The 21,819-nt window shown below is 35.9% G+C and overlaps 1 protein-coding gene across 2 annotated transcripts in view; it reads left to right on the top strand.

The window, feature by feature from the left end:
* LOC583151 (DNA topoisomerase 2-binding protein 1) overlaps positions 1-16,513 on the top strand; it is a 39,929-nt gene extending 23,416 nt beyond the window's left edge. For both annotated transcript variants that reach the window (XM_030973221.1, XM_030973222.1), the window contains exons 16-30: positions 15-203; positions 633-1,143; positions 1,764-1,871; positions 6,303-6,452; positions 7,099-7,251; positions 7,457-7,752; positions 8,611-8,774; positions 9,320-9,486; positions 9,924-10,094; positions 10,551-10,704; positions 11,278-11,384; positions 11,932-12,045; positions 12,721-12,915; positions 13,704-13,837; positions 14,376-16,513. In XM_030973221.1, coding sequence (XP_030829081.1) covers positions 15-203; positions 633-1,143; positions 1,764-1,871; positions 6,303-6,452; positions 7,099-7,251; positions 7,457-7,752; positions 8,611-8,774; positions 9,320-9,486; positions 9,924-10,094; positions 10,551-10,704; positions 11,278-11,384; positions 11,932-12,045; positions 12,721-12,915; positions 13,704-13,837; positions 14,376-14,463 — 2,701 coding nt within the window. In that variant the 3' untranslated portion in view covers positions 14,464-16,513. The remainder of the gene's footprint in view (positions 1-14; positions 204-632; positions 1,144-1,763; positions 1,872-6,302; positions 6,453-7,098; positions 7,252-7,456; positions 7,753-8,610; positions 8,775-9,319; positions 9,487-9,923; positions 10,095-10,550; positions 10,705-11,277; positions 11,385-11,931; positions 12,046-12,720; positions 12,916-13,703; positions 13,838-14,375) is intronic.
* The last annotated feature ends 5,306 nt before the right edge of the window (positions 16,514-21,819 follow it).

Genomic DNA, 21,819 nt, shown 5'->3' with positions numbered 1-21,819 from the left:
TTCTACTGCTGTAGTCAGTACTGCTATGTGGAGCGTGACTGTCTCCTGCACATTGCTGAGCTGCTTGGAGCACGGTGTCAGGAGTACTTTGTTAGGAAAGCTGTCAACAACCTTGAAGCAAACACTCACCTGCTGCTAAGAGACCCTGAGGGTACCAAGTATGTGGCTGCTAAGAAGTGGAAGGTGCCCGCTGTTACTAGACAGTAAGGAGAAGCTTAATATTGGTTATTCTTTGTCTCTCATGTGCTCTCATTTCAGAAAAGGAGGAATATTCATGTTTGATTTTCAGTGAGGCTGTTATTAAGTTCTTCCCTTTGTGGTCTTGGCTTGTAATTATTTAAATGTTCAAATGATTTTGTCCTCCTTTTACTCTCATCTCCTTGTAGGTAGTCTGTTTTTATTTGCATTTGTTAAAAGATTTTCATGTGTGGAAAGATATGTACTCAATTGAGATGGACAATTGATGATGCTTTTAGAAGTTTGCAGACATTGTATGTTTTTATGTTATTATTCCTAAGGCTTTACTATTTAAGCTCTCCTTATTCCCTAAAAGGCCACTCACTTTTGTGTTTGTAATGGTTTTGGATGCATTGGTTACTTGACCCTAAAATATTCATCTTTGCTTTGAATAGTTGGCTGCTGGACTGCGCTAGGACGGGGAAGAAACGGCCAGAGAAGAACTATCTTGTTGACCTTCCACAGAAAGCATCAACTGACCTTTCTACTTCAACCAAAGAGGACCCATCACCACGAAAGGAATCACCGAAAGCTGAAGAAGCCCCTCCAGCACAAACGAAACCCCCATCATTGCAGAAGCAACCAGAAAAGCCTTCTGAGGATCATCCTCCGAAGACACCCAAGAGTGTGACAATCAATGAGAAGTCTCTTGTGCAGGAGATGTCCAAAGCATCCACTCCTGCAGGTCGGCCCATCAGGAACAAATCCCTCGAGATGGTGAAGCAGCCAATCACGAACAAGACTGTAGACCAGGTCAAAGGTCAGACTCCCGGCGGCAGAGAGAGTACCCCTAGCAGGATCTTGCGTCCAGGTTTCAAACCCTCGTTTGACTTGGATGATGCCGTAGCAGCCTTAGATTCCCCTGGGATGCCAGCAGGGAAGGGTTATCGAAGGAAGTCTAGCTTGGTAAGTTTAGCTATTCATCATTTGAAGTGATCTTTAGCTGATGAAACTTTAACAAATGTTGAAACAATGACATCAATTATTTGAAAGCTCAAAGTCAGTATATGGCCCCAGCCAAATTTATCAGAGGTTTAAAGTTTAATTGGATGATGAAATTAAAGGTTTTGCCTTTCTGAAGTAGAGTTTAACAAAAATACTATTGATCTGTTACCTGATTTGTACACAGTGCATGTCAATTAAATGTATTTTCTCAAGAGACTATACTTGCATAGGTACCAGGCTATCTTCTAAAGAAGCCGTCCTAAGTACAAGTCCATTGAAACTTGTGTTAGTTGTAAAGTACTCTTTTCAATGGGTTGTCAGCGAGTTTGTACTTATGATGGTTGTGTGAAATAATGTCCTGGTTTCTTTCTTTTTATACTTACAATTGTTAAATATAGCTTGCATTACCTACCGATATGTTTACTTAAACACATTCTACTTTTTTAAAAGTTGAGATTAAATGTTTAATCACCATTGAAATTACCCAACAACAAAAAACGACAATGTAAGGTTTACTTCAGAGTATTGTCTAATGAAGCCATTCATTATACATGTACTTCTACCTCTCCTTTTCCCTTTAGCCATTGGAGGAATTCTTCCATCAGAACATTGCCAATGCCCTACAGATGGGGAGCAACACCAAAGGAGGGGCAGAGGATGAAGATGATGATATTGTTTTCAAAGAAGAGGTAGGTCTTGTCATAGATTTCATTGAAATTCAGGTCTTGATAATAATGCGATGACAGGTGATAAAATTGGTTTTAAAAGTAGTTTGTGTTACACAATCATTCCTGTAAATATCAAGTATTAGTGTATGCTCTAAAGGGTATAGTCTGTGTTGCTGCTATTCAAAATTAAATCTGCACTAATGTATGTACAACATACATTTGATTCATAAATGATTTACAGCATCGCTTTGCCCTATATAGCAACCTGATCAAGTCACAAAATGCATATAGAGTGAAGGAGCCGGTATTCGGCCAGCTTCAGTTTTCGGCCACTTCGGCACTTCTTGTTTTCTATCTTCGCTCGAGCTCGGAAGAGAAATTCACAGGTACTGCATAACGATATCCCCAGGTACCGTGGACGAAGCTGCAAAGATTCGGTGATCACACGTAAGTACTGCTGCTCCTAATTTCCCTTTAAAATTTGACATGTTAGACGTCGAGTCCAATTTAGCGCTTTCTAACGCGTGCAGCTAAGGCGATAGGGACTTACCTAGACCTCGATCATTTTTTAATTCGTTGTAGTTAAGGTAAAATCTCTCGTAAACTGGAGCTCTGGGACTCCGGTCCTTTCTCTATCGCAACCATTTTGCAACTGACGCTCACAATTTTTCTGCTCGAGTTTATAATGTTCCAAGATCCACCCTTCAGGATAAGGTACATTAAATATAATAAAGCCATGCAGTTGATCTTATCATTATATAAAAAAATATGTTTAAAATAAAGTTATGCAAAAATACTATCAGATAACAATTAAGGTGATTATCAAAAAAGAAATTGTTCTATAGACTATGTCTTTCGTAAGATTTGCAATAGAGGTCTAGAATCTAATTATGAATTGTAATAATATATAATTAATAAACATTATCATTATCAATTAATTTAATAACAATAATATATATGTTTATCCCTAGGTTACTATTGGTGTTAAACTACGAATATCAACGTGGCAGTGCTTGATAGATGATTATATTAATGGTTTCACTAAAGTTCTTCTCCGTACTTTGAATTGATCTTCTAATGGTGACGATATGGAGACGGGGGGGGGGGGGGCCTTTGTTTCAGAGCTTTGTAGCTATGTTATACTGATTATATGTATTTCTACCACCAAAATTAATGTCTTTTTGTTTAATATTTCTTTTTAGGTGGCCGATAGGGTTCCGTTAAATTGCCGTAGTGGGCCGAGCCCATACCTCACCAACGCTGAGGAAGTATGCATCGCTGAATGGGTTGTTAGGATGGCGAAAATCGGGTACGGACAAACCCAGAGAGATCTCAGACAGGTATAACAACATTTCTTTTAATTAAATAATTGTTAATTTATACGAGCAAGTTATCTCAGTTGTTAAACAGCTCTCCCAGCCGGCTCTTTATGTTTCATTCTAATATGCTGAATGCCTGGCTAAAAGGCAGAAGGTCCCATTTTGTTTTCAAAGTTTATATATACTTCTTGAATCGGATCTGTGGAGTAATTTCTAACATTCACGTCACATAATGCTTTTTACATCATTGTAAAATAATTTAAAAAGTAGAAAAATAGCTTCCTGTACCATGAATGAATGTGGCATCCAAAGAGTGAATAGACTAGTCCAATCTGATTACTCCTTCTTCATTCTAAAAAGCAAGTAATCTCATTGTTCACTTCATATCTTACTCTTGATTAAAAGAGGGTGAGACTGTTATATATTACCAGAAACGTTAAGTGACTCAGCAATTCTTAATAATACCCTGATAGAATAACAAATATGTAAGAAAAAGTGTTTTACCTCGTTATCCTTCATTCCCTATTTTCCCCTCCTTTCAGACTGTGAAAAAGATCCTAGATGATGACGGGAGAGACACGCCCTTCAAGGAAAACCTTCCAGGGAAGACCTGGATGAGAAAATTCCAGAATCGCCATCCAGAGCTGGTAATGAGAACCCCCCAACTCCTGGGGAAAGAGAGGGCTGTGCTGTCGATCGAGTTAATCTCAAGATGGTATAATCAACTTGTGATGAATCCAGCTTTGTTTTAGGTGGGGGGAGGATGGAGAGAGTCCTCGAGAGGAAAGGAGAGCGGGTTGTCACCTCAGTTGGCAACAGCGACAAGAGGGAAATAACGGTCCTTGCCAACATGTCATCAGATGGCACCTACCTTCCCCGATGATGGTCTTTCCCGGTGTGAGGCTCAGCCTGGAGGTCGCTGAAGGAGCTCCTGAAGGAGCCTATATAGGACGCTCCCCCTCCGGGTGGATGAACAGTGAGGTTTTTTTTTGTTATATAGCGAACTGTTTTATTCCCTTCATCAAACAGAAGGGGATTACTCTCCCTATCCTACTCCTGGTAGACGGCCACAGGAGCCATCTTTCTCTAGAGGTGGCGGAGTTGTGCCTGGAAAATAGTATTATTCTATACTGTTTTCCAGCACATGCTTCCCACGTGCTGCAACCGTGCGACCTTAGCCTATTTAAGAGCTTGAAGGCGAAGTGGGCGGCGACCGAGAGGTCCCACAGGATGCAACGACTGGGTCGAATGTGACGCCTGTAACCGTTGGTTCCATGTTGTTTGCACTGATCTTGCGAATCTTTCTAATGGCGAGATCGCAAAAATAGACTTTAAATGTTACAACTGTTAATGCAATTTTTATTTCTATGAGTTGGGTTTTGTTGCAATACTATAAGTTATATACCCTCCTTTCTCTAGTTGGTCTAGCCTTTTGCAATGTATATATTTTGTATTTATGTTTATATAATACTTATTCATCAATAGAAATCTGTCAGTTTATGACAGGTTCAGTGACCCAATCAGAGTTCTACTTCAAGTGTCTCTCCAAGTACTTCGGTCTTTAGCCATCCGTTTCAGCATTTATATCCCGTTGCTCCACATTCCGCAGCCAAATCATCTAAAAAGCCTTTACTGTGTAAGGAGTATTTTGTTGCCAATATGTAAATTTTATTTCAGCCTTTTTCAATACTGAATTTTATTTCGTATAAACCTGATACAATCTAATTTTCGGTAATGTCACTTTCAAATAAATTTGAGTGGGGGGGGGGGATTATACTATATATCAGGATCACAAAGTTAAAACAGTTTGATATTTTTTGATGTATTTACTCCAAATGTATCTGGATCTGGTATAGATGGAAAGTATGAACTCCTGTAATGTTCATGTATTGCTCATCTTTTGAATTACATTTCATTTCATCATGTTTTCATTTATATATCTGGATGCGAAAGTGCCAAATAATGATATGCTTTAAATGTATCAATTCATTGTTGTTACAAACAGCCAACTGCCTTGCCAATTTTTATGAAAGAAAATATCAAACAGGAAGATCGTAATAAAAGAAAGACGTGAAACATATTTTCTTACCTTGCACATCGGTGTTTATTGTTTGTTAGTTTTAATGAGTTTAATAGTTCCATGCAGTATAATCAAACTATTTGAATTTATAATATTACAAATAAGAAAAAGTGATCGGAGTGATGAAACAAAACAGAAAATATTTATAAAATAGGGCAGTAACAATATAGACTACATCTTGTCTAGAAATGTTAGCTATTAAATGAAAACAGAAACATAATGATGCTAACAAAATACATGGAGCTAGAAAGTGCACTTGACAATGACACTCTTCCGCCAACCTTTTCCTGTTGCCATGGAAACAAACAGGGCTGTAATAAATAAAAACAGAATATATGTTAAGGCAATATAGAGTCGAGATCTTTATAAAACAACAATATATCACATTCACTTTGCCGAAAAATGAAATGAGAAAAAAAAAGTACCTCCTGACAAGCTTTTTTTTCCAAATGTTCCTGTTGCCATGGAAATGACTTATACTTTTGGAATGTGTATAGCGTCTATATTATATATCATACAAATATTCATATCAATAATAGATATCATTTTCAGATTACCTTTTTAATTTGTTTGTTATACAACAGCATAAGCAATTTCACTTCCGGGTCGCATAAATATCGCGGCCGAAAACTAACACCGGTGGCCGAAAACTAGCACCCGGAAAGCTTTTGCAATTATCGTTGTTGCCATGGAAATGTGTCGTGTCGTAGTAAGTTGAATATACTATTTATTAAGGAAGGATATATATCAACACTTTATGTCATAAAAATGTAATTGTTTCTATTTACTGAAGTAAAAAGTAAAAAAAATGCTTAAGTGGCCGAAAACCGGCTCCTTTACTCTATGTTTCAGTTTGTGATTTTAAAAAATTGAAATGTTTAAAAAAAATTGCAGAAGCTTACACTGAATGACCAACCAAAGACATATCATTTTTATATGTCTGCCAGATAAGTAAAGACTTCTCTAATGATACATTAACAACTCACTGATAAACCAATGATACATCTAGGTGTATGATGGAATGTAACCCATGAATGTTTTTTCTTCCTCTAGGAGCCTGCACCAGGTATTCTCCATGGAGTAGTCATCTGTGTGAGTAAGAAACTGAGCAGGAAGCAAGGAGATTACAATGACATTGCCGTGGCGTTGGGAGCAGAGTACCACTGGACGTATGATGAACATTGCACCCATTTCATCTTTCAGGTATGTGACATGATGTTTCATTTCTCCATAAAGAGTGGATGTTTTTTCCTTTCTTTCTTTTACCTTTTTTTTTTTCTTTGTAAAGAATAATGGAGAGTTCTGTCCTGCTTAATGATCTCGACTTACAATTTTTTAAATGTGCTTGTTTTATATTCCAGTAACCAGTGTTGGACATAATTTTAACATCTATGTAGTGTTATGCTTACCTGCTTTATAAAGAATTATTAAACTTCTATTTTCCTTAAAAATATCAGCTTACAGAAACTAAATGTTACATTCGGGGTGGATGTGCCAATAAGCCATAAAAGAAACTGCAGTCTTTAAAACATTTTATGGAAAATTTGCACACTAAGAATTCAAATTAAAAACTGTTTATCATATCCTAAATTTCATAGGTATGGACAAAACATGCAGACATTTCTTTTAACTTGATAAGATATATGTACATTTCATGATATATATACTACAAAGAAGGCAGCATCAACGGCTAAAGAACTTCACATATTTGCCCCTATAATGAAATTTTCACACCGTAGTCATTCACAAATGTATACTGTTTGTAGCATATATTTTTTATAGCTATTACATATGTCATCACAGTACATTAAATTTCAAGGTCATTTATTTATCTGTATTTCTTTTACAGGGTAAAGCCAATGACACAGCCAAAGAGTTCCGTCTAGCGAAGAGTCAAGGGAAGATCATTGTTTCTTCCCACTGGCTGCTTGCTTGTCAGGAGGAAAATAAAAGACTAGATGAAACCTGCTATCCACACACCTTCAACCCTAAACTTAGTCTGGTTAGTATTCAATTTTGTTGTTGGATAATAATAATACTTAGGAGTAGAGAAAGCACAGGATTTCATTGACATTTTCAAATAGGTGTATATGATTTACTTTACCTCTGGAAGTAATCAACATGATATTTTAATAGAGAAGCGATGATATGATTTTCCATTACAATATTCCTGTGTCTGAATTAATTTCTTTCCTTTGTCTTTGTAGTCTGTTGTGGCTTCCCAAAGTCGTACACCAGCTCGTTCCAAGAGGTCGAAGGTCGCACCCCCTGCATCGGCTACACCTCTAGCCCCCAAACCACCTCCACCGGCTACACCACTCGCCCCCAAACCACCTCCACCCATGGAGAAGAAAGAAGAGGAGTTGGAGGCAGATACAATGTCCGACGATGAACTCCTGAGGGCAGTAGAGATTGAAGAACAGAGCAAGACACCGGGGGATCATGGGACATCTATCAAACAAGATCTGCAGAAACAGCTAGAAGACATCATGCCGTCTAGTCTGTAAGTCTCTCACAGATATTCATATTTAAGACAAACACAATACCTACCAAGATAGATATTATTAAATCATTATCTTTTGCTCTTTGTTTCACCTGTACGTGTTCTTCTGTTCTGAAGTATGGAGTACAGATGACATGATGAAGCTTGAGTATTAATTCTGTTTGTATGTATGTATCGCTCAGATGTCATATTTTTATGCCTCCTCAACAAAGTAGCTGGAGGCATTATATTTTGGGGTTGTCCGTCCGTACGTCCCGTTCTCATGATCGGTTATGGTTTTTAAAATCGCTCTATGGCGGATGCATCTAGCTGTTAAAGGTACTATGTCCCTTTTGCAGCCGACCTCAAATTCTGTAGAACTTTGCAGGAATTATGAATATGTCATGTATGTCCTATCTGTGAAATTTAAATGTTAGCAGTGTCCTCATATTCAAATTATGCAAGGAAACCCATTTACTTGCTAGGCTTCACTGTCAGACACTATTGAGTGACTGACTGGCTTTTTTTCTTCTTTGGTAATAACATACATGAAAAGAGTTGTAAATAGTACATGAGCATTTGTCTACATCAATAACTAACTTCTTGTGATGGCCAAGATTAAACTGATTGAATCTTTGCGCAGCATTAAACGTATGACCATTCTGTACAATTGTCTGAAAATCAAGACTATTACTTTTGGGCTCTATAGCCCTAAAGTCGATTTGACAACTAATAGTCATTATTTTCCCACTTGAAGACATTTTCAAGCCCCACCTTTTTTAGGGAAGTTCTAAATAAGTATTATCTTTCAAATGCAGTTATCTGTATTAGTAAAAAATTGGGCAAGATGACCATAATATCTTTGCTTTTCTTGATAAGGAACCTAAGAGGTAGTCGTAGGCGGGGTAGACGGCCGGGTAGCAGCGCATCCATCTCAATGGCTGGAGACTCTGCGGATGATAGTACTGGTGGAAGGAGAAGCACAAGGTCCAGAGCCAAACGTGGCCCAGAGAAGAAAGAGAGTGATGCTGGCAAAGACTTGGGTAAGAGATGGGACCTATTACTTGAGATTTGTCTTGCTCACATGGTTGAATGCAAAGGATAAACATGTTTGTATAGCCGCCAACCCCTGCCGAAGGGACGGCACTAGATGATGATGATGAGGTTGTCCAGGTTTTCCTGATCTATACTGTGAACAGAATAGTATAAATTAAAAAGCTTTCACAAATTTGAGAAAAGCCCAGATTTTTCAGAGCTCAGTAATTGAAAAATATGTCTGAAGTTTTTCAAGTTTCTTGAGATCCAAATGGCAATCGTTTACAATTGGATAAAGGTTCACCTCAGGAAAATTTGATATTGTCATTGATGACATTATCATATTGGTTATTTTGTTGTAGATTCTCAGATATGATTTGATGTATGCATTTAAAAAAAAAAGTATTTTACAGCGTATTGCATAATAGGTCATAATCATGCAAAAGCAGAGCTAGAGAAATTTAAGCTGAAATTGGCAAATTTAATTAGAGGGATTATTATCTTTGCCATCAGAGTCTTTAACTAACCTGTATTTCTTTTTTTTTCTTCGTAGGTCAACATGTGGAGGCTTCTCAGAGTGTCCAGATCACATGGGATGACCCTACTAGTCGCAGGGAGAAAGAGAAGGTCATGGCACAGATCAAACGTACAGACAACGGTCACGCTGAGCCTGAACAGCATGGGGAGGATGTTCAGCAGGAGGAAGAGCATGTTATGCAGGTAGTTCCAAAGATATATATCAAGATCACTTTTGTACAGGGATGCATTCATGATGATAATGTAAATGATGTGTTACATAGCAGGTAATAGTATTCATGATGTGAGAATACATGATGCAGTATGTCTGTTTTGGAAAACAAACTTGTGATGGCCATTTCATACTTCTCTTCAGTTGATTCAGATACATTTGTACTACACTCCAGTTGTGTTATTTCTTTGAAGCCATGTTCGCCACTTCACAGTGTGTGGTTATGGACTGATCCAGTGAGAAAGACTTTAATCCACTGTATATGATTGATTGTGGTATAACACATTTGCATAGACTCCAGCCTTACTAAACTTGAGCTTTAATAGTGTTTAGTGGTTCAAGAACTACATGTTGTCCGGTTGTCCAATAATTCATTATTCTAAAATTATAAACTTGTTCTTTATATCAGGACCAAGGAGCAACTAAGACTGACTTCGCTAGACCAAGTACAAGTTCCCACAAAGCAGAAGACAGCCCACCCACCCCTACTCCCAAAGCTCCGCCCATCAGACTGCCCCCTGCCAAGCCTGCTGTAGCTCCTCAGCCAATGGATGAGACACAGGATGATCCACAGCAAGAGGTCAGCCATTTTATCTCTCCTTTTGGTCCTTTCATTTTCTGTTTATATTCCTCTATTATTGAAGTTTTTTAGATACTTGCTACTTGGGGCTAAAATGGGCAATAATGATTCAAATTCAACCTTTTTTTTTAACTTCCGCAAAGCAGGTCTTCAGCATTATGTTTCAGAATTCTCTCTCTCTCTCTCTCTCTCTCTCCTTTTTCTTCACAACTTGAACAACATCTTTACATCAAATTTTCATTCGAACATTTCCTAATATGGCCGCTATCTATTTTCATAACTAATGGTGATATTGTGTCGTGACACACTTTCTATTTTGGTTTGCACTCATCACTTCTTCCACACTGCATCTGATTTGTCATATATGTATATTTGCACCGATTCCCTCATACAACCTGTGATGTAACGAGACAGCTTGTGGCTTATATATTAACATAATCATCTCTTACCATGCAGGTTTTGACAAAGCAGACAGCCTTGCCTCCCAAGTTTTTGTTCACTGGAATGGGTGCTCACGAGAAGATTGATTATAGCGCCCTCATTGAGGAGCTTGGGGGAGAAGTCAAAGATGCTCAGTACTTTGATGCTTCTTGCTCTCATATCATTGTAGGTATGTGATCACATGACTGGGTATCAAATTTACCTTTTAGCTGGTGGAATCAACTTGCATGAAGTTGAACCCTTTTAGCTGAGTGGAATTGATGTACAGTCAAACCTGTCTACAGCGACCGCCAAAAGGAAACCAAAAAGGGCTTGTTGTAGACAGGTGGTCTTTGTAGACAGGTTCTTTTAGTACATGTTTCATTGAGAAACCATTTTAATGGGAAACAAAAATGTGCTTGTTGTAGACAGGTGGTCACTAAAGCTGGTTTGACTGTATATGATTGTAGAGGTTTTTTCTGCTGAATGTACCTTTATGACAGAATAATTTTTACAGAATGTGAGAGAAGTGCAACGTTACATTCGGTGAAAGTGAACTTTCCACCTCTAGGAAGAAAAAAGGGCCTTCAATAATGAAGATCAATTTGACTTTGAACTTATGGATTAAATATGAATGAAAATACTTCCTGTTGAATCATTTGAATTTACTTTAAGGAACACAGTAAAGTGAATGTAATGTAAGTATGGAGTTGTGTTTTGTTAAAAGTAATCATGTTTTGTCGTATGTTGGCTCTATTTCCAGGAATCCCAACTAGGAATGAGAAGTATCTAGCTGCATTGGCTACGGGCAAATGGGTTCTACATAAATCCTATCTGGAGGCTTGCAGAGTAGAAAGGGCCTTTGTCGAGGTGAGTAATCCTGTAATCTCTAAGTGTGCATTCAACTATTTGTAGGTTTGCAATCTTATAGGTATATCCCAAAAGTGTGAGATTTTTAAATTGTAGTTGACATTGGTTTGAGGTAACTGCAATTCCTTATGTGGTATTATGAAAACTGGATGTCAAAAAATGATTTGTTAGTTTAACCATTTCATTATCTGGCTATGTCAAAGTTAACTACATTTTTAGGATGACATCCCAATTTTTCTGTTTAATCTGGTAATTTCAATACAGATTGTTCTTCCACATTATGTATTTTCCTTTTGAATGCTGCTTGTCACCATCCACCCCCCCCCCCTTCCCCCCCCCCCCCCCCTTCATCTCTTTCTTTCCCCTATCTCTCTCTCTCTCTCTCTCTTTAGTTTTTTCTCAAGTGTTTTAACTCATAGCAGTTATTCAGTTGCTAAGCTGACCCATGATATATTCAATCTGTAGTAACTTCTTTTTATTCTTCTCGCCCAATGAAACTGTCAATTATTATATTTTGTGTTGTATTACCTGTTGTTTTTCTGTGTAGGAGGAGCCTCATGAGTGGGGTAATAGAACTGATCTTAGCAAGCTGAATGAGACCGGTAAGAAGATGGCTGTAGCTGCCACAAGATGGAGGATGAGAATCCAGGACCAAGAAAAGGTCAGAATTGAGATGTTTTTAAAACAATTAAATATACTAACCCGTTGACAGATGAATTCATTCATTGCCATGGGCTCAATACATAGGACACTTGCTTCCAGTAGGTAATAGGTTAAGTGGTTGTACAACACTTGATTCTGCGTCAAGTTCCTTCACTAACTGAATTCTTCAAATAACTTTAACTCTTAAACCTAATCTCAACCTAAAACCTAATTCTGTACCCATTTCCAACTCTATTCATTCAACAAAATAAAGCCCTGAGTATTCTTTGCTTAAAAACAAGAAATTTTCTGAAACTGTCGCAAATTGCAAGAACTTGGTCTGTGTTGGTTGTGATTCAGTCATGTAGCGGCATGCAACTTTCATAGGTTTAAAGCAAAATATTTCTTAAGTTTCTTGCTTGTTAAAGTTTTTCATTTTAAACCATATCAGAAGATAGAATAACTTGAATTTGATGATAATTCCACATCCTGCTGTTTCCAGTGGTAATATATTCTGTATATCATTTGTGTAATTGATGTTTATTGGATTTATATAATTATCTATCTAGTAAAATAGATGTTTATATTATAAAAGAAGAGAACATTTCTGATACTAAATTAGTAGTATCTCTAAAAGTTGCCATCTGACTATGTCTAATTTCATCTCATTAATTTTCTTCTAATTGTTTGATAGATGGGTTCAATCATTGGAGCGTTTGATGGATGGAAGGTCCTGCTGCTTGTTGAGAAGAGTAAAGAGATGTGCTTCAAGCGTCTCCTAGAGGCAGGCGGCGCTAAAGTCCTGGCTGTTAGACCACCCTTCACCAGCCATCTCGATGCCAGCCATGCTTTCTTTGACCTTCACAAGGTCAAGGTCACGGCTGACGCGGTAAGGAGAAATTGAATTTCAATTTTCAATTTCATTTATTTCCACAGATTCATTAAAAGACAATATGAATTACCATCAAACATAAAAGCATTAAACCAAAATAGAACCTGGGGGATGATAAAAAACGACAGGTTTAGCAGGAATCATCCCCTGCTTAAAATTACAATATTAAAATTCAATAATTTATTGCTACATGATCTACCAGTATTTATTTATGAATGAGAATCCAATAAATACTACCAGGTACTCTTATAATGTGGTGTCACAAACATGCTGCTATGCGGTTGTTACTTTGGTCTTAACACTCTAACCTATTATGGAATGTACAATTAAAGTGGTGCAACATGCATCAGAATTCTAGCATGATGTAGTTCACCACCATAGATGATGCAACATCATTAGAAATGTACTTGTAAAAAGCATGCATATACATTGTAGTAAGCTTTGAAAATGATAAGTGCTTATGTCACATGGTTTGTGCATGGTCTATTCATTGCATGTGAAAATCATTGCATGTGCTGAAAACTAGAAAGAATTTTATAAGAGTTTCAAGAATTAGCAGTGTTGTACTTGAAACTTCCAGCCACTTACCCCCATTGCTTAAATTCAGATAATGATGTTTCAAATAAAAATAAAAAGTAGACAAATTATTTCAGGTTAATAACATATGTACATAAGACCTTATAGTCCATTTGGCTTAGTATACCGTCTCTCCTGGTTCTCAGCAGATTTGTAGATAAATTTCACTTCAAAATGTTTTATAATTCATCCATCTTTTATCGTTACAGGTTGCCATTGAGGAGTTAGTACAGTCTGGTATCATGTGTTTGAAGCCAGAATACATTGCAGACTATCTGGTCCAAGATCCATGCCCAGATCCAGAAAACTACATCATCAATGAGGCTAAGCCCATCCTACAGAAGTAAGTCCTCAATCTATTCCACACAGATTTTGATAAATAGTCGTGAAATAAGGAGTAGAGACTTTTGAAATTCAGGTGTATTTTTTTTCTCCAAAAGTTTATATTACATTCAAAAGAAGAAAGAGTACTATCTGAACGTGATTGACTAATCTTGTTTAAAGTTATGGATTGTTTTTTACTGTTGAGGTTACTTAGTACCATGGTTCTGTGGAATTGTAATATCTTTGATATTTCTCTGATTTAGAGCAAATGGTTTTCCTCAGAGTGTAAACTGATTTTAAGAAAGGATTTTTTTATGTGCATTTTCTTTGTTAAGTCCAAAAAGTACTTTGTGTTTATTTCAATAGTTTCAGAGGCATTTAAGTTTATATTCAAGTAATGAGAGCACAAGCAACTTCCTTTTCTGCCTTGCAAATAAATATGAAATAATCATTTTGTCAAATATTGTCTTTGTTGCTCTGCTCCTGTTAATAAATTGTTGTGATTTGAATACCTTGTTTTCATGTGTTTCTCTCTCCATTCATTGCTCTTTGTATAGACTTGTAGACCAAGCCGGATCAGCAACTAAACGCAGAGGATCTGAACTTGCTACAACACCTAGGAATAAGAGAACTAGACATCGCTAGAGTCAGAGAGACATCAAAGGATAAAATGCTTCTTTGGGATTATCGTTGATCAAGCTATGATATCATGTAAACACAGGGGACCAAAATTTTCCATCAATCCAAAGAGCAAAGGAACTAAACATTGCTAGGAAGATATCGATAGTTGAAGTGTTCTTCAAACATGCAGACTTTACAGTGTAGATTTTCTTTGTGCATGAATGTCATTCTCAAATTTTTAGCATTCTATGAGGCAAATTCAAGCACCTGCATTTAGAAAAAAGGTGATATCATTTTGATCCTTAATGACATCACTGTTGAATCTTTCTTTGACCACGTGCTAAAATATTGGTTTTTGTAGGAGAGTGATTTACCAATTTCAGAACTACTGAAAGAATTCTGGTTTTATATCAGAACAAGACAGTTTTCCAGTTTTCTGGCAAGCCGTATGTCAAATACTGTATTGATCGAGCATATGTCAGACTGTGTGCCTTCTATATGTCAGTGTTCATATGTAACCCATTATGTACATGTACTGCACATGTTGTAACCTTGTAACTATGTGTATGTATGTATGTTAGGGCATTAAAAATGAAGCCAGTAATAATTGTGAATGTATGAACTAAACGAAAGGGAGGATAGGAAGTATTTCTTGTAGCCATGCACTGTATACTGAACACTGTAACATGCATTTTAACAAAAAATGTAGTAGACTGTTTATCATATGTTTGGATGTTTGTATGTTTGTATGTGCCTTTCAAGCAAGTGATATTTAAAGGATCATTATCTTGCCTACTACTTGCCCCAAATAGAAATTGGATGTACATTTTTACACAGTAAAAGCAATGATTTAGACCAAATTCAATTCAACATCAATTGTGACAAAACAGTGGGAAATGAACTCTGAATTAAAGTTAGCTGATTTGGTGTAAAGTCAAAGCCCAACTTACAGATCATTCAATTTTCATCACGATTTAATAAATAACTGCATGAGATAAAATGTCAGCTTAAGTTTTCCAAATCTCTCTTGAGTGTGACATGGTTGTTGAGTTTGAAAAGACAAAGTATATTTGAATATTAAACTGTTTTAATACTGAATACTTTAGGTATGTTAATGTTAAATTTGCTTGTTTTTAGATTACTCTCTACAAAGCCTGTGGCACTGTAGTTATAATTGAAAAGAAAAATGAAAAGAGCTTGCTTTGTTTACGCTCATTGTTCAGCTGCATGAACACAGGATATTGCACAGCTGCATGAACACAGGATATTGCACAGCTGCATGAACACGGAATATTGCACATTGTAAATCTAAATGAAACAATTATGTTAGGCAAATATATCAATGTCCTGTAGCAGTGCACACATCTTGAAATTTCTTCATGGTTGAAAGTATTTACTGTATCTGGTTGGTATTATTATTGGAATACAGGGCTGGTTGCAAAAGTATACATTTATTATTCTTGTGTTTTTGTTTTTATAATTGTCTGTCTCTCTTTGTGTCCTGAACTGTAAAACAGATAAGAGATAGAGAGTTGGCAACTTGGGATATTTATCATTTACGATTGAATATCGATTGTTCCCTGAAGAATTATGCTACTCTGGCTTTTTCCTCTGAAAAGTGAAAATGTGGACCATCTCTCATGTTTCTAAACATTGTCTCTAGTAGCTTGTGATTTGGACTGTAAAGTGGTATGATCAGTTTGTGTCTTCACATCAGTTCCATGCAACTGCACAAAGTTTTTCTAATACCAAAGATATCCATCCTATTAGATGTAGATCCATGTAAATCCACAAATTTGTATGGGCTGATTGGATTTTCCATTTTGTGCCTTTGAGAATTTTAACACATTAAACATTGGAATGTACTGAAATGGTCTCAAGACATACACTGACTGTTGCCTAGCTTCTGAAATATTCCAACATGTCCTAAATGCATTTTAACATATTTTATAGATTTTTATGAAGACTTAATGCTGTGTTTGTAAATTAATAAATAATGCTGTAAATATATCTTATCAATGAGATTTTACCTCTTTCTGATTATGTGAATAAAATGTCTGGATTATATACAAGAGCTGAAATAGTTTTTACTTGTCCTTTCTATGTGTGTCTCCTTTATCTTTGTTATATGTACTCTATGTTTGTCAACTCTCCACAGTGGCGTAGCTACTCCCCAATGGAACGGAAAAATACAATACACCTGTATTTTTTTAAAACGTGAGAGCTAGGGAACAGATAAAGTAAAAGAATGTGAGATAATATAAGGAGATCGATTGCTTGAAAATGCTCTTCAAAGATTACAATACTATGTGAATCATTAACGTTTTTTCATTTCATTTATTTTCATATCTCTCATGTTACATATACATTTCAAAATAAAGTACAAGTTTTTTGTTTGTGATTAAATAACAATCAATGATTCATAATAAATAGATTCATAATAACTAACAAAGATAAGTGGTCAATATAGAGTACCGATCTAACGTGTGGACATGATAAGTCTTAAATGAAATCTGTTGCAAGAACGATTATCAAAAAATGCTTGGGATTATCTGATCTGCATCCTTGATGGTAGTGTGAAGCAGAGAGATGAGCTAGGAGTGAAAGACAGACTGGACAAGAGACGAGAGAGAGAGAGAGAGAGAGAGAGAGAGAGAGAGAGAGAGAGAGAGAGAGAGTATGTATTAGTGTCATATTCAATTTAAAATGCAAAATTGTCCTACTCTAAAGGGGCAAGTGGTATATCCCCCGGTCTAGTAAATCTACCCCTCAAATTTTGATCATCTAATACAGCGTTTTCAACCCGGGGTGCCGTGAGAGTATTTTAGTTATTTTAGTATTTTAGTTATATTAAAAATACATGAAACAAAGTATCAAAAACCGCAAGATGTTGTATCACTCTGGGTATTTTGATGAGGAAATAACATTTCAGAGATAGTAAGTATATTTTTCCTTGCTCACTTTGCTCTCTCGCAAAATTTAGAAACGGTAGTTTCAGGCTGCGAGCTCCTAGAATTTTCCCATATTATGACGATATCGAATACGGAAGAGGAAATTAAGAACGAGGTGGAAATATTTTACGAAGACCTTTATGGATTTCGAGAGGTATCAGATTTTCAAGATATATTACATGATCTGGAAGAAACAGATCATAACAAGATTTCAGATGAAAAAGTAGAGGAGTTGGGTAAAGAAATTTGCCTTAAAGAAATTAGCAAAGTTGTTGGTAACTTAAAACTTGGTAAATCACCCGGACAGGATGGGTTTACTGCAGAGTTTTTCAAGTTTTTTCTTAAAGATATAGGGATTTATTTAATGAGGAGTTTGAACGCAGCATATGTTTGTGGAAGATTTTCACATTTCCAAAATTTAGGAATTATAACCCTACTACCTAAAGGTAACAAACCTCGCAATCTACTTAAAAACTGGCGTCCTATATCTTTGCTCAATGTCCAATATAAGATTCTTTCTAGTTGCATTGTAAACAGAATAAAACCATTGTTAGACGAAAACATACATAAAGATCAGAAAGGCTTTCTGTCCGGTAGATACATCGGAGAAAATATCAGAATAATTTATGACATAATTTCTTATGCAGATCATAAAAATATTCCTGGGATATTACTTTTTATTGACTTTGAAAAGGCGTTCGATTGTGTTTCACATGATTTTCTATGGAATGTATTAATTACGGGGATAAAATTATCCAATGGATCAAATTACTATATTCAAATTCTGCTTCAAATGTGTTAATTAACGGTTGTTTAACCTCGCGTTTTAATATTAAAAGGGGTTGCCGACAAGGAGATCCGCTTTCTCCATATTTGTTTCTATTATGTGCAGAAATTTTAGGCATGTTGGTCAGAAAATCCCACAAGATAAAAGGTTTAGTTATAGAAAACAAGGAATATAGAATATTACAATACGCTGATGATACAGTGTTGTGTCTCGATAGTACAGAAAGTTTACATTATGCTCTGGAGCTATTGGAGTTCTTTTCTCAGTATTCAGGTTTAAATCTTAATATAAATAAGACACAGATATTGTGTATCGGTTCCTTGAAAAAAACTGTAAATATTGATTTACATCAGGTTCATGGGACTGACATATCGTTGGTTAACGGGGGATTCATAAGGTATTTGGGAATAGACTTTGGTATTGATTTAGAAAAGCTTCCGGATTTCAACTACGACAGAATATTTGATAAACTAAAAAGGCAAATGATATCTTGGTCGAAACGTAACATTTCTGTTTTTGGTCGCGTGGTCTTGGTGAAATCACTGCTAGTCTCGCAATTTAACCATTTATTTATGTCCATTCCTAACCCTTCTGAACATCTTTTAAAAGCAATAAATGTCTCTTTTTTTAAATTTATTTGGAAAGGGAAACCTGATAAGATTAGCAGAAAACAGATGGTTTGTTCTTACGAAAATGGTGGATTGAAAATGGTTGATGTTGTACAATTTTCTAGAGCTTTGAAACTGACCTGGATTAGAAGAATATTGTTGAACTCATGTGAAGACGTTACCCATTTAATGTACGCTTTCTTACGTCCACTATCATCATTGGAATGGGGTAAAGGTGATATATATTTCACTAAATTATCATTTATGCTAAGAAACTGTTTTTGGAAAGAACTTTTCCAAATACTAGCTTATTTTGTCCGCCAGGTTCAATGTACTACTACTCCTTTTTGGAAAGCTATTTCTATTTGGTATAATTCTGAGATTAAAATTGGAGGAAAGGGTATATTTTTAAAAGAATGGTGTGATAAAGGTATTCGATTTTTAAACGATTTACTAGATGATCAAGGACACATCTTAGCAAGAGAAGAGTGTGAAAAAAAGTTTTCAATCAAAATACAGTTTCTTCATTATTATGCACTCTGTCAAATAATTAAATGCAAATACAAGTCCCAATTGGAAAGTTGTAATATGAAACTAAATGGACCATTGTGCCCTGCATATATTTCATGCTTATTGAAAGATGAAAAAGGATGTAGACATATTTATCAAATTATGTTAAAAGAAAAGGATGAACATTTGAATAAATTATGTAATAAATGGCATGCAGATGGTGTATTATTTGATGATAAATATATGCAATATTATTTCAGGGTTATGTTTCGCTGTACAACGCATACAACAGTTCGGTACTTTCAGTACAGACTTTTGAATAAGATACTATATTTGAATAAAGATCTTGTGAAAATTAACATAATTTTAAATAAGAACTGTTCCCTTTGTGGAAGAGAAGACGAAGATATGGTACACTTTTTTTACTCCTGTAACGTGACCAAATTGATTTGGAGTCGTTTGACTGACTGGTTAACTATTGTAACACGCTGTAGAATAAAACTGTCCTTAATACATGTTTTGTTAGGTTTCATTGAAAAAAGAAATGATGCTTTAAACTGTATAATAATTTGGACTAAACAACAATTATATTTTTCTCGAATACAAAAGTCTGTACCGTCCTTTCGGACAATAAAACAATATATCAAGAATAGTTACACAAATGAGAGGCAAGTTAGTATATTTGCTAACAAAACTGACAAATTCAATAAAAAATGGATAAATTTTGAGAGGATTTTGATCCTTTAATAGGAGTATATTGAATTTCCCATATCATTTTCAGTCATGATGTTGCATTATTATTTAATATTTGTTTTTCTTTCCCTTATCTACATGTATGTTCTGTATATACAGTATTATGGTTGATATTCGTTATGTATATCTTATTATGAAATATTGTATGATATTCATTGGAACATGTGTTCAAATATGTTATCTTGAGATTGATTTTCAATAAATGGCCTGTTGGAGGGTCCAAAAAATGGAAGAAAAAAAAAAAATATTATGACGATATCGAATGGCGCCCGAATATAAATTTATTCATTGTATTTGTATATCGAAATAAAATTATACCACATCAAAAATGAAACAAAACAAACACATTAAAGGTACTATGTCCCATTTGCAGGCCAAAAAAATGAAAAGGTTAATAAATTCCAACGGCATTTGAAAGACAATACTAATTTGAACTTCCCTAAAAAAAGGGGGGGGGGGCTTTAATGCTGCAAAAGGGACAAAGGGGCATAGTATCTTTAAAGTGACTCGGTAACATTGTTGAAAGTTTATGAAAAAATTGCATAATTTTTGTATGAAATGTTACTTATTATATTCCTTCTACTGTACTAACCCTCTAACATGCAAAAAATCCTGAAAAAAATACTCAAACCACAAAGATAGATATGGCTTTCTTTGAAGGTGTCGCTGCATGTGCAACACCCTCTAACCAGGGAGGTGAGACATGCCCTGCTCTAACAGTGATTAACAGTAAATTCTTCCAACCATTTTTTGAATTTTCCCAACCATTTTGTCAATGAAAAAAAAGACATAAAACAGGTTTTTGAAAATCTTTCAACAGATAAACTATGTCTGGAATTTAATATAGAGCCAATGCATTGCCTTGTGACGATTTACATTCACCTAAAATGTAATTAAATTGTAATACGTACTGTAATTGGGAGAATTTAGGAATCGATCAGATTAGTTTTTTTCCAATTTAATCATTAATGATGGTCCGTTTTAACTCAAACTTTCAGATTATCTTCAATTGTACATCTAGCATTGAAGTTACTACCTTAGCACCATTTTCTCTCATCTGAGCGATGTTACCAAGTCCCTGTAAAAAAATATATATATATTTATACAGCTCTCTTTCGTCTGTTCCTTCCCTCACGGCCCCTTAATTTTCTCCCACTTCTCCGAGTTCTCTTTCCGTGTCTAAATTACTCTCCACTCTCTAAAATCTTTCTAACAATTTGCCACCCCCCCCCGACCCACTTCTCTCTCTCTCTCTCTCTCTCTCTCCCTTTCATGAAAAAATCTTACAATGAGTATAACAAACTAAACTATACTACGTATATACAATCTAAACTATAAGTACGTGTAACCAGGGCATGTGAGTTAAAGTCTCACCTCCCTGGTGTAACATGCATCTGTAAGATTGGAAACAGTAACAATCTTAAGCTGTACCTTTAACTGTAAGATTAAAATAAGTACATGTATCACAATCTCTGCTCAACTAACCAAAACAGTATACTAATATTAGACAACTAGATATTATAACAAACAACAAGGACTATATCGGATCGTGCTGAAGGCCTGTTAAAACTGGGGACGTGGTCAGCCCGAGGTCAGCCCCTATATGCAGCCGAGCGCAATGGTGCATGGTAAACAATAAACCGGCATGGGAGTACATTTTGCAGCTTCGTTAAAGAACAAAGTACGAAGTATATACAGGCGCGTAGCCAGAGTTTGATGTTTGGGGGGGCACATACATGTAATCGATCGAGGTCAAAAAAGGGGTCTACAA

Source organism: Strongylocentrotus purpuratus, unplaced genomic scaffold, assembly GCF_000002235.5.
Source record: "Strongylocentrotus purpuratus isolate Spur 01 unplaced genomic scaffold, Spur_5.0 spur5_scaffold_6, whole genome shotgun sequence".
In the NCBI taxonomy this organism is placed as follows: Eukaryota; Metazoa; Echinodermata; class Echinoidea; order Camarodonta; family Strongylocentrotidae; genus Strongylocentrotus; species Strongylocentrotus purpuratus.
The sequence above is the reverse complement of the archived record's forward strand: the minus strand, read 5'-3'. Positions and strand labels throughout refer to the sequence as shown.